Source organism: Colossoma macropomum, unplaced genomic scaffold, assembly GCF_904425465.1.
Source record: "Colossoma macropomum unplaced genomic scaffold, Colossoma_macropomum, whole genome shotgun sequence".
Taxonomy (NCBI): domain Eukaryota; kingdom Metazoa; phylum Chordata; class Actinopteri; order Characiformes; family Serrasalmidae; genus Colossoma; species Colossoma macropomum.
In genome coordinates this window covers 21790792-21804243 of record NW_023494792.1, presented here as the reverse complement: position 1 = coordinate 21804243, position 13452 = coordinate 21790792, and the positions used below count along the sequence as shown (strand labels likewise).

Below are 13452 nucleotides of genomic sequence, written 5' to 3'. Positions count from 1 at the left end.
GATGTGTCCAAAATATTGACTGGTACTGTACTTTTGCCCAGACCCTCTCCCCTGAATCCTGGCTGGTGTAGGGCCTGGCCAAGCCCACCCTCTGGGTGATGAATCTGGGCAGAGTATGTATCATCCCGGATCCCCTCTGTGCTCCCCTCTGTACGCCCCCATACGCACCAGGCAGTCAGCTAGCATCAGCGCCTTACCACCTGACACATGAACAAATCAGTGGAAAAAGAGGAAGGGAGGGAGACAGAGACAGAGAGAGAGAGAGAGCACTCTTAACAAATGAGCCTGCACTGCAGACTGGTTTTGTCTTTCTTTCAAATCACGCAAGTCATTGCTACCAACTCCCAGAAGGGACAGGCAGTGAGCAGCTCAGCATCATTATCAGACCAGACTTGTGTGAATTGAGATTTTGTAAATGAAATCCTGGCATACTGAACGCAGAATACTGGCACTGCTAGAATCTGACCTGTTGCTCTCCTCCTTTTAGGGTTTTGCAAATGTTGATGAGTATTATGGACTAATTGAAGTTCCAAAAGTATCAGCTTGTTTATCTGATGAACAGCTGCTTCTCAGAATGACTCAACATGCAATTTTCATTTTCCTGGCTTGAAATAGGCTGTGGAGAGTTTTGTTCTGCTGTATTCTGCATCTGGTTTTGTCCTATGGTGGTTCTGAATATCTGCAGCTCCTTATCTCAAAGCTGCAATACCAAAGTGCCATTAGGGGAACATCAACCCTTGGTGATAGCACTTATATAGCACTCATATTGGGGATGAACTTTACAAGGGAAGGAAAAACATTCATGACTTTGGATGTAAAAAGACTTTAAGCCAAATATATTTGGACCATGTCTGTTAGCCCTTTCATCATCAATTAAAAAGCAGCTGGTGGAAAAGTCAAGTTGTATGTCTGTATATTATTTGCAGTGTAGATATACTGAGTTGGGGGGGGGCAAAATGATTAACAGCTCACAAAGGCAAGTGAACATTTAAGACAGGAAGTAGTAGTTAGCAGTTGGCTACTTCCCAGTACATACGTAACTTAGAGTTTTATTCCTGCCTACTTCTTCCAGAGTTAAGAGTCATTCCTCTTATTTTTTCCGTGACTTCCACTCCTATAGAGAAGAAGGCTAATGGTTCCATTGATCACCTGCTCGTGTCTAATGCACTGACTCAGATACCGTTGCTATAGTAACTTGCTTTCTGAGAACGAGCTCGTTAGATTAGTTCAAATAGAGTTGCCATAGCTTTGGCCTAACGTAATCTTCAAGTAAACCCTGGAACAGCATGCTGTAGCCTTGATCACATCTGCCCAGCAATCCGTTCACATCAAGGTCCACGTTCTTCTCTGTTTGCAATGGCAGTGGCATGCAACGTGACTGTTAGCCTTGTGAGTTTATGAGGATTTACTTTAAATCAAAGATGGCAGATTTTGAAGGAACGTTACATGAAATTCAGATGTAAAATGCCAGAGGAAGAATTTCTTTAGGTTTCTTTAAGTCACAAGAAATAAAGTCATACAGGATTCAATAAGTGTAAAGGAGCTGTTATTTTCTATGCTGCTGAAGATTTCTTGTAAATGTTGTAATCTACCACTACAATCTAGTACATGGAGTAAGTTGTGGCGTAGTTCAACTCTCTCTCACGGTTTTTCTTTGTTTCTATTGCTCTTCCTTTCCTTAGCTCTCCAGAGTCTCATTACCTAACATATACTCTGATTAGAGACTTAGAGAGAAGTTAGAAAGTTATTCACGCATGAGGCATGCAAGGTCTGATTCTCTGTAAATCAATGACTACAAAGAACACATTTATTAGTCTCTAGTCTTTTTTTCCCTCTTTGCTCTCTTGTGTTTGGTTCCTGTACAAGATTAAGATTCATAAAAATGTTCGAGCCTTTGATCAGCACCTACACCGATGTTCTTATCAATAGTAATAAATATGCCATATACTTTTTAAGAAAATATAAATAATAAAATACTACTGCTGAATAGTATTACACTACTGAAAGAACAGTTCTTGGCCCCTGTCAGAGGGCTGAATGTGGGAGAAGATATCCAATCACAATTTTTCTGATCAATATTGTAGCTGCGGTTTTAGTTGTGATTATTTTCTGTAAATGAAGGTTCAGGCCTGTTATTTTGTCCAAGAAAACGAGAAAATTCACTTTTGCATACTGTGCCAGACTGCCAGTTAATTTTGTTTGTGTTGTGATGGACATAGCACATGAGTGTTTGGTTGCTTCTGATTGATCTAACTCCAAAGTGCAATTTTTGTGGTGAACCAAGGGCCAAAAACACAAAGCATAAATAAAGTAGATAGATTTTTTTAACTTTTATAACATTACACTTTATTTTGTGACTGAAATGCTTCAAAAATACAGTTTTAAAGTAAAATCTACATATAATATAAAAAACGTGTTCGTTCTCTTCCAGGGTGAGGGGGTGTGGTTAGGTAACTCTGCCATGCTCAAGGGCTAACCTTGGGCAACCCTGGTCTAACTCACAGGCAGATCACCATCTTCTTGTTATTAACTTAGATTTCCCCTCTTAAAACTTAAGACAACATTGTTAATATAGGCAGTCTCAGTGCTGTTGGCTTTTATGATCCCTTCTCACATACGCATATCTGAATGAGAAAGCCACAAATAACAAGGTTGGGTCAAAAACCATTATGTTTTTTTGTCCCACTGACACACTAGATCATCACGTCTTGTTTCAGTTGAATGGTGGCTCATTTAATCATGAGCTATTGTGCTATAGACAGCACAGATATTTCTGTCTTCTTACTAGTAGCTGTCTGAGAGTGCTGCCATCTCTTTGTCATTAGACGGTTATTTATCCCAGCACTATGAAGTCTCAGGTCTGTCACAGTGGAGCACAAATCACTCTCAAATCTGTCTCTCCATTCAGCCTCTGAGAGCGAGCTAATCACTTCAACAGAGAGCTGCTTCCGTCATCTCCATTCACTGCTTCCTGGCGACTTCCTGAACATAATCACCCTAGATCTGCTCTCACACTTGCTTAGAGTGTATCAGAGAGAGTGAAGAATTATAATTTGTAAGAGAGAATATATCTGTGTGTCTGTCGGTCTGTTCCTCCGTTTCAGGGCCTGCAGTATAATAAGCTAAGGTTCATCACATATTTAACTCGTCTGTTCCGCTGGCTTCATGCAGGAGGATGAGGAGGCGGATGATATGATCTAAGAGAAGCTTGGAAAAGCTCAGGACAAGCCTTTTAAAACAGCATGCGCATTGAACAACTATTTACAGTCCTCAAGATTAATTTGCTGTGTCTTCAGTCTCTGTGAACATGAATGCAGTTGCTTTGCTGAAGTTATAGGTTGATCATCTCCATTAGTCATTCTTATTCCCTCTATTAAGAGTAATGCGTGTCCCTAATATAAAGAGATTTCCTGCAAGGAAAAAAAGAGCCAAAGAGAGAAATGGGTTGTGGAGCTTATGATGGCCATGAAAATAATGGATTAACTGTAGATTCTATGTGTGCTAATGTTATTTTGCTCTAATTCCTCAGGCATGATGACTTGAAGGAGATGCTGGACAGCAACAAGGACTCTCTGAAACTGGAGGCCATGAAAAGGATTGTTGCAGTGAGTATACTGTGGTCTGCTGAAACCTTTTACTCAATTTAGTCTAAGTGAAATCCACATTAAATGGGTACTCTGGCCAAAATTAAACATTTAGCCCTCATTACATGTCTACTTGCTTGCTACAGCAGCTCCACAATAGTCTTATCTAGAGATGTTGTGGTTTAAGACTAGGAAACCCCCTCTGATAATATCTTTTGAAGGTGGGAGAAACCTTTGAAAAACCACAAGCATTTTGGGGTAGATACATGAGGACGAGCTGTTTGAAATGTTATCTTTTTTCTCTGCATGCTCCTGAATGCAGAAGGAAAGCAGATAGCTGCTAAAAGGCTGATGATCACATCTGTATTTATTAGCCTTTGCATCAGCAGTCAGAATTTCCTCTATGGCTGTGGGGGTTAGCATGTTTGTGTAATGCATGCTGGGTATTGTAGTGAGAAAACACTGATTAACACATACATAAAATTACTGCAAAATTGCAAAGTCTTTCAAACAGATGAGGTTGAAGGATGCATTGCTGTGCTACTGCAAAAACATGACAAATAACATATTAAGTGCTAGTTGTAGAACAGAATCATCCTTTAAGTGAAAGAGTGCATCCCTTTTTTTTTTTAAATCAGTTTGAGTATCAACATGAAAAGTACAAATCTTCATCAAAAATGGACTGCTTATTGTTCTTAGGCTAAACCATAGCTCAGCAGTTGTATACCTTGTTGTCAGCTTATTTATCAGCTAAATGGCCTTTCACAGGAGAACACTTGTGTTTAAATTGAATCACTCAAGTCCTTTTCAATCATTTCTGTGTATTGGCTGTCTGTATGTAATGAAATGGAAGTCAGCCCTGAGGGAAGATCACGTGCAGTGAGTGAATATATCCACTCTGGCATTGCTATTAATCAGACCTCAGAGCTCACAGGAAGAATTTCCAGTATGAAACAGCTGCAGACATGTCTTATTATTGTGCCTGTGCTCTAAATACATCTGCTCACTCTATGGAATTTTAGCCTGTTACGAGATCTGTGTTGTCGTGTAGTTTTTAAAGTAACATCGGCCTCTTTTGTGGGCATGTGTGGTGGTCTGATTCGTCCTACAGAAAAATTCTTGGTTTCTTGGTTTATATGGAAATGTTGACCTCAGTTTATTATTTAATGTCCTAGATATAAAGGCAAGGCCATTATTCTCACTGAAGCAGTGCTGTCAGCTGGTGCTTTATGGCTTTAGTGAGCAAACCCAAGCAGTGAGCTGTGAGTTAAGCTTGCCTCCAACCCGTTCCATACAGAGCTACGAAATCAAGCTTGCTGGCACGGGCTAACCCCATTAGACCTCCAACTGAAGTTTCATCTGTGAAAAAAAAAAATATATATATATATATATATATATATATATATATATATATCTATATTATTTTTCATCTTTGTTGAGGTGCCCACTAAAGTCAGGCAAATACAGAGCTCATTTGCCTCTTAAGAATACAGCGTTGACTGTGCGGATTAGCAGCTAGTCATGTAAACACGTTTTTCTTCCTTTGACATTATAGAAGCTATTATGCAAAAGATTAGATTAAAATATGCATGACATTAGGTGCCTGAATTAAGAGATAAGAGCAAGGCATGGCTGTACGCTGTGTAGATAAAATACTTTAATCCTGGAACAGTCTGAGGTGTTTGCTCTAAGTTCATGGAGGAGCGATTTGTTTCTTGCAGGATGTTGGGGTTTATGGCGGTTGCTGGAGCTGAATTTTTATGCTGCTAGGCGCAGTTGCTATAGCACACAGAGGGCTTTGCTGTGATGTCGTGATATTAAATAGGACAGTGCTAGGAGAGGGGGGATTGCACAGCCTGGTGTTAAATATTCATTCCTGGTGTCAGATTCTCAGGGTTGCAGAGGAGCAGCTAACGGCTGAAATATTTATCGGATGAAGCAGAGGGGAAGAAAAAAAATGCCGGCCTGACTCAGTTTCCATTCGTGGAACCAGAGCAAGAGGCAGTGGAATTGGCGACAGGTTGAGAGTACCTGTTAGAGCTCACCTCAGATCCACTTTCTGTTCTTAATCTAACCTCTAAAAAAACTGGAAACAAACTGATCTTAGGCCAGCAGGTTAGGTCCTGTTTTCAATGGGCTATAGTGGTAGGCCTTGAGAGACTCATGCAAAACCCCAATAAAAATTAAATATGTTGACATTATATTTCAAATATAATTAATATATTGTCAGTATGCCTTTTTTGTATGAGAATAACATTTTTGTTTCATCAAAAGAAAATGGACTTTTCAGGGTGTACTTTTCAGCATACTTTTCTTTCACCGGGGTTATAACCCCAAGGAACATAACTGTACCATATTCTGTTGCAGTTATTTTAATAAGTTGCACTGAATCCAAACACCCTGTCTTGACTCGAGGCTCTTTATTTTATTCTTATTTAAAGAAATTAAGATAAGAAAAGGTACAAATACAGTATGTATCTTTCCCCTGGAGGAAGTGAATGTAGTGTACCTTTAAAACTCGTTTAATTAGACTTCAAAGGGGAATTCCACCATTTTTTCAAAATTTCTTCACAGTTCAGTCATTAAGATGTAAACAAGGTCATTCAGTGACTGAGATTGATGCAGAATGATTTATTTTAGAGAAAGAAATTAGGACTCTAATGAACCTACATGTGTTTTAGGAGTTTTATGTGTAATGTGTATATTATGTGTAATAAGAATGGAGAATTCAACACCAAACCTCACTGGATGAGTTTGTTTACATCTTAATTGTTTAATTTTGCAGATTTTTAAAAAAAATCACTGGAATTTTCATTTAAGGACAGTGTTGTAACGTTTGTGTTTCAGGGTGCATTTACATTGTTTGTATCTTGGAGGACAAAAATCTAGCTGTACAGAATCCGTCTCTCTGTAGTACAAATTGATCTTAGTCACTGATTAGTTTTATATTGTCCTTTATTTGAGTACAAATTATTCCTTTGGAAGGACTGTAGATCAGAACATGGTGCTTAAACAATCCCCAAATTCACTATCCATCACCAGTGGCTGACATAGTCATTTCTGTAGGGTCCCTCTCTCTCTCTGCAGTCTTTTATCTGTCTCACTGTCTCGCTGTCAAAGCTCATTGAAGGCCATAAACAGAGATGTTATCCTGTATTTCAGCCGCCCAACCCCTTTCGGCTTCTAATCATAATGCTGTCTGCGTAAACGTGCAAAGGGATTTCTTTATGACTGTGTAATGCACAATATAAAACTATCCAGTGCCTGCAGTGCCATGTACAGCATATACCATCACAAGTCGCAGTTCATGTTCATTATAACTGGTCCCTGTGATGACAGTTTGTAAGCAACAGCTCCCAGCAGCATTGTGACATTCTCTGATTGTAGATATTCTGCTGGGTCTTTTTTATTGCCATAGATGATTGCAAGAGGAAAAAATGCGTCTGATCTCTTTCCTGCTGTGGTGAAGAACGTGGCCTGCAAGAACATTGAGGTGAGTTTGAAAAGAGGACTGTGAGAGAAAACCAGCACAACATGTTGACATTTCTGTTCTACATCAGTGAGGGCAAATATTATAAACTGAGAAGAGTAGCGGGATTGTGGCAAAAAGCTGACATTTTTAGGGAGTTCAAATCTTCACCTATTCACATGAAGCAGCCCTTCAGTAACCTTTCTGACTGTGATTACTCAGCTGAAGTGCTGAATCATAAGAGCTTATTACAAGCCCCATTAGTGATTTGGCCATCCTCCGAATATGTGAGTGTTTGTATGTGTGTGTGTGTGTCTGTGAGCAGAGGTTGGTGATCATTAGAACATTTACTCAGTTGCATGTATGTATGATGTATGTATGTGTGGATGGATTTGTGCTTCTGAGTGTTTTCAAGTGATATTGCTTCTACTGTAAGTACATTTGTGAGCAAAGTAGCCTACTGTTTACTATGTTAGACTTCAGCCATTCCATTTCTAAATCCCAAATAGTTTCCAACTTATTTTTGGGGGTTTCATTTCATTCTGTTCTGTTGGTTCAGCACTTGGACTGGGTTGCACCGGTTTTGTGTGAGTTTACACTTAAGTTTGTGTGTAAAAGTCCTTAGTTAACACTAGTTAGTTTCAGACTATCATTTTACTAAATTTACTTGCACCACCAATCTGTAAGTCATTTTTTAACAAGTAACAACTGACAGCGACAAACACTAACATAGCGTTTCCATACAGAATGTACAGAATCAATAAACTAGCAGTCAATGAAAAAGAAAATCCAGTATAGAAGAGAATAATGCAAACAAGTAGGTGTTTTTACAATGGAACTGGAGCTTACTTATGATTAGCCTAGAACTTACATACAGCTGATGCAACAAGCCTCAGCATTTAGCATTACATTTTAGACCAAAAAGAGAAGAATAACTTAACAAACAGTGATGGATGCTAGATTGTTTTTGTTTTTGCTTGTCTACTTTTAGTTCTACTGAAGTCATTATTTAAATACAGTGACACTAATATTTAAGAAAGGGTTTACGCTACATTACCCATAACAGTGAGTAAAACATATGTAAATGTGTAGTTCCTAATGTATATTCTTCTATTCACAGGTAAAGAAGCTGGTGTATGTGTATCTAGTGCGCTATGCTGAGGAGCAGCAGGATTTGGCTCTGCTCTCCATCTCTACATTCCAGCGGGGACTCAAGGTCAGTACTTATGATCTGAACCTTAAACCCCTAATAATATTTAATTTTGTCATAATCCCTCAATTCCTGAATTCTCACTCTCAGAACAACATAACTTAGTAATTTACAGTATAGTCATTTTTAACTTAAAATATAATTAAAGAAATATGTACACAAAAGAATTTAACTAAGGGCAAACTGACCTCAGAACAGCAGATGTTGAGTTAAAGAATCTGCTTTGTGCTGATGTTTTTTCACTTAAGTCCTCTGAGCCTGGAGCATCATCATCATAGTGATGCTTTTCTTACTCAGCCAAAGCAGGCTTTAAGATGAAGCTTACAGCTCACTTCACTGTATGATCCTGCTCACCACTGAGCCATACAGCCCCTGACTGTGTGACATAAAGTCTCCTAGTCACGCATTGTCATTGGCCATGACTATGCAGTAGCTTTTGGAGTGTTCATGTGGTGGAAACGCCATCTAGTGACTATGTCAGGAAAGGACTTATCTGCTGCCCCATAGTTGAGTGCTTTTCTGGTGTTGCAGTACCTTTGTTTTGGTTTTTCACCTGTAACATATGCATTATAACCTCATGAAGGGCTTGTTTAATAGCTGTTGTGTTGAATTAAGTATAGTTGAAGCCAAGTCATGCTAAAATGTACAAGTTTACTCAAGCACCAGGATTGGGAATCACTGGTTTGTGGGATTAGCAATGTATTTGACACTGGCTTAACACCATAATGTATTTCTCATTTTGCCTTTTTTTTCCCCAAACCTCAGGATCCTAATCAGCTGATTCGTGCAAGCGCCTTGCGTGTTCTCTCCAGTATCAGAGTCACTATCATTGTGCCCATTATGATGTTGGCCATTAAAGAGGCTGCCTCTGATATGTCTCCATACGTCCGCAAGACAGCCGCACATGCCATCCCCAAACTCTACAGGTAGCGGTCTAATGAGTCCTGATGATTACTCCTATTCAAAGCATATACATAACCAGTGTCAGGGTAATTATCAAGATAATTAAGAAAGCAAGCAATTACAAATTACTTTCTATCAAAATGCATTGGGGATTACTTTACTTATTACTTTCTGGAAAAAGTAATCTCACTACTCGTTATTCGTAATTCTGTGTTACTCTCTAAAACCCCCACACACCTGAACCAACTGGAAGTGCAAGGGAAGACCCAATAGACCTTTTAGTATTCACAGCAAAAATAATTGAAAAGGCGTATCACTATCCCTGCATCTGCTAAGAACAAGACTACCAGTTATGCTTGATTAAATTAGAAGTGGCTAATGCTGTTTGAAAACCTAGAACTAGTCTGTACAAAAGAAAAATCAAAAACAGCTGCCTCTTAAAACTACTGCCTTCATTTCTGAATGAAATTTAAGTTTGTTTAGGTGAGGTTGAGGCTCTTTCTTCTTCAACACAGATCTTTATCCGTCAGGTTCATGTAAGCATGATTAGATGCATCATCAGATTGTTGAGTTTACAGCTGTATTTCCTGTGCTTTTGTTGCACTTCTCATATTTACAGTCAAAGTCATTCAGTTAGCTGTCGCGGGTAGTACACGTGTGTACAAATTATGTACAAGGGTAGCCACATAATCTATTTAGAGAAATGCATCACACTTAATTTACATTGTTCTTAAAAATGTAAGTGTAGTTTGTATTAAGTCAGTAACTGCGATATGATTACAAAATTTTAAACTATATTGCATTGCAGAAAAATATCCCAGCACTGAGCATAACACAATGATATAAGAAGTAAACCAGTAAACAGTGTGTTGTGTTTTTGCTGCCGTTCAACCCTGTTGTTTTGAAGCGAGTGCCGGCTTCATGAATCCCAATCATGTACTTGCTCTCTCTCTTTCTCTCTCTGTCTATCTATCTATCCATCCATCCATCCATCTGTCTATCTCTGTTTGCAGCTTGGACCCTGAACAGAAAGACCAGCTAATTGAGGTCATTGAAAAGCTGCTTGCTGATAAAACCACTGTAAGTGCAATTGGTGGCGGTATTACTTACGTGATCACAGATTAGCATTAGGGCTGCACGATAAATTGTATTGTCATCGTTATTGCGATAAACACGTTGTTAAGATGTGTCTCTAATATTTATTTGCACACACACATATGCCGTTTCTCAGCCTTTTAGTACACAAGAAGTCTGCTTTCTGTTCTGATAAGTAGCTGTTAGTATTTCATGTCTTTTCATTTTTAATGATAATTTAGCACTCTTCATATTGTCATAATGATATCCAACAGCTTTAACAAGCATTGCATTTTATATCCTGCACTAATCAGTAATAAGATGCCTTCCATTTTTTCAACAATTTATGTATGTATTTATGGGTTATTGTGTAGTTGGTAGCAGGCAGTGTGGTGATGGCATTTGAGGAAGTATGTCCGGAGCGGATTGATCTGATCCATAAGAACTACCGTAAACTCTGCAATCTGCTGATTGATGTGGAGGAGTGGGGTCAGGTGGTTATCATCAACATGCTCACCCGCTATGCCAGAACCCAGTTTCTCAACCCCAACATTAATGTAAGTCCTGTACCTGGAAGTCTCCACCTCTCTTCTTTTGTTGCTGTCATCATAAATATTCGGTACATTTAAACACGAGCAGTTGTATTTTCTTGTGTGTGTGCTGTAGGAGTCCCTTTTGGAAGAGGGAGGAGAGAAGGCTTTTTATGGTTCTGACGATGATGATGATGACGATGAAGAGAAAAAAGCTGAGGCAGCTGCTCTGGCCAAGAGGAAGCCCTATGTTATGGACCCTGACCACAGACTGCTGCTCAGAAACACCAAACCATTGCTACAGAGCCGCAATGCTGCGGTCAGTACAATATTAATGCCTAAACACACCCGCACCACATAGAATATGAAACAAGAACATTGTGGCTGCAATTTAGACACAATACATATTCAGAGAAGCATCAGTCACTGATACTATCAAATGTTTGCTCTGTACTGACATATCAAACTATCTTTTTTTCTCCTTTTTTGTAGGTGGTGATGGCAGTGGCTCAGCTGTATTTCCATCTCGCTCCAAAAGCCGAGGTGGGCGTCATTGCCAAGGCTCTGGTGAGGCTAATGAGGAGCCACAGGTCAGTAAGAGGAGAACGGAGATGGAATAAGGGCTTTCCCCTTAGCTGACTCTGCTAATTCTGTGTTTGTAAACTTTCTATGAGACCTTTGAGGCCAAGTGTTCAGTGATAAGGTCATCAGTCAGCGCCAGATAAATGCCAGGATGAGATTGCATTGCCCTTGAGCCCTGAGGGGAGTGACACTACTGTTTGTCAACTCTGAGTCTGAGAGTTTTGGCATTGCCTGTACTATATAGTGAGACCAGGAGACCTGAGGTTGAGGAGCAGAGAATCTAATTTTTTACTAATTTCTTTTACTTGTCTTACTCTTTTACTGTTTTCAAATTGTAAAAAATAAGTTCCAAATCAGGCCTGTGCACAGACATTTTTGGAGGCAGGGTTTGAAGAAGAAAAAAGGGGCGACTTGAACAGAAGTTAAATTTAATTTACTGTATTTTGCTGTCACATTTATAAAGAAACCCACTGTAAATATGTTTCAGATAAATCAAAACACAGAGTTGAAAGTTTTTCAAAAGGCAGCCAAAATAACTAACATTATTTGCTATGCAACGATTTGAAACCCAGTCACCAGCGCGTAAAGCCACGGTGCTACTCACTGTACTATACAATCACTACGTAGTATTTTGTTGTAACTCCATTTAAGAGCTTCAAATTCCTGTTTTTTCACAATAACGAAAACTTGATGCAACAACTTATGACACCCCTTGCTGCTGACATTATGTTTGGTTGTTGTTCAAAATAACCACATTTGGAATGTGACTCCTTCTCAGATGTACTAACTTCATTTTATTGGCGGGGTTTCCAGCATGGCAGGTGGGAGTTACCCAAGAGAACCACAGCTAGTCAGTACTGCACCAAAGGGGGCGCCCAAGAGAGATAAATCTCATAGAAACGCCAGCCAACCCACAGGCTGTATTTCCATTGTGAGGCTGAGCCTCATCTCACTGAAACAGATTTTTGAAGAATGGCAGAGGCAATATAAAATACAGTTATTATACACACCAACCAAGATGGCACTTGTACAGTGAAAGGGGCAAAGGGGCTGGGGCTCAAGCCCCCACTAAGGTCTGTCCGTGCACATGCCTGATCTAAGCTCATCCTAGCTCTTTCAGATGCAACTCATCTATTTAGTTTTATCTGATAGATATTTGTAGATACTTTTCTACAAACTGAGCATTATTGTTGTCCACTTAAACTGATTTTTTGAATGTAAATTTGGTCATTTCCTACAATGGTTTTTTATGTGTGGTAGAGTTTCATGATGCTCTTTTTTCATATTTCTCTGCAGCGAAGTTCAGTATGTAGTTCTACAAAACGTTGCTACCATGACCATCAAAAGGAGGGTGAGTTTTCTGCATTTACTGCACTTCAGTGGTTCAGGCCTTACAGCACAACAGAAATTGTTAGATAAGAGAGGGTTATGTCTAATTACTGGTCACCTGACCCTAAAGGGATTTCAATGCTGCTGTATGTTTAATTTCCTCTTTCTAATCAGTTTCTGGATGTGCTGTCCAATAATGGGTGTCTGTTAGGCCATATATAGAAATGAGCAGTGAGCACTCTCTTCTATGTTTAGATGCCCTAAAGTGTTGTTCAAGCAGCATTTCAGGTGATTGTCCACATTTGTCATGAAGGAATCATGTAGTAGCCCTGTTAGTCCAATAAAGGAGATCTAGATAGGGAGTTGACAAATATTGAAATAATTGGACAAAAATCCAAAAACAATCAAAAGATTTTTCTCATCTTTTGAATCTTTAAAATCTGTCATCTTTTAATAGTTATGTTAGATTGATGGTGTCTAGATATTTTTGAAAGTTATTCTATCACAGTAGATTTAAATGCTGTTTTGTTGCTGTCCTGCTTTAATGTATGTTAATTTCTTTCTTGTTGAGCCTTAACACAGCGGTTGCATTTCTGCTGCAGGGGATGTTCGAGCCATACCTGAAGAGCTTCTATATCCGGTCCACTGATCCCACACAGATCAAAATACTCAAGGTGATTAAACATTCTGAGATGATTCACCTTATGTCAGTACTTTATGGAACCTTGATGTGTTTTAACAGTGATTACTGTTCATTGGTGTTGTTTTTCT

At 39.1% G+C, this 13452-nt stretch overlaps 1 protein-coding gene across 1 annotated transcript in view; it reads left to right on the top strand.

Moving 5' to 3' along the window:
• The window catches only part of LOC118811952 (AP-3 complex subunit beta-2), a 53816-nt gene that overhangs the window by 19830 nt on the left and 20534 nt on the right, over window positions 1-13452 (top strand). Inside the window, 10 exon segments of the mRNA XM_036576563.1 lie at window positions 3530-3605; window positions 7003-7077; window positions 8174-8269; window positions 9029-9189; window positions 10180-10246; window positions 10615-10797; window positions 10907-11089; window positions 11263-11360; window positions 12649-12703; window positions 13284-13355. Of these exon segments, the coding sequence (XP_036432456.1) occupies window positions 3530-3605; window positions 7003-7077; window positions 8174-8269; window positions 9029-9189; window positions 10180-10246; window positions 10615-10797; window positions 10907-11089; window positions 11263-11360; window positions 12649-12703; window positions 13284-13355 (1066 nt within the window).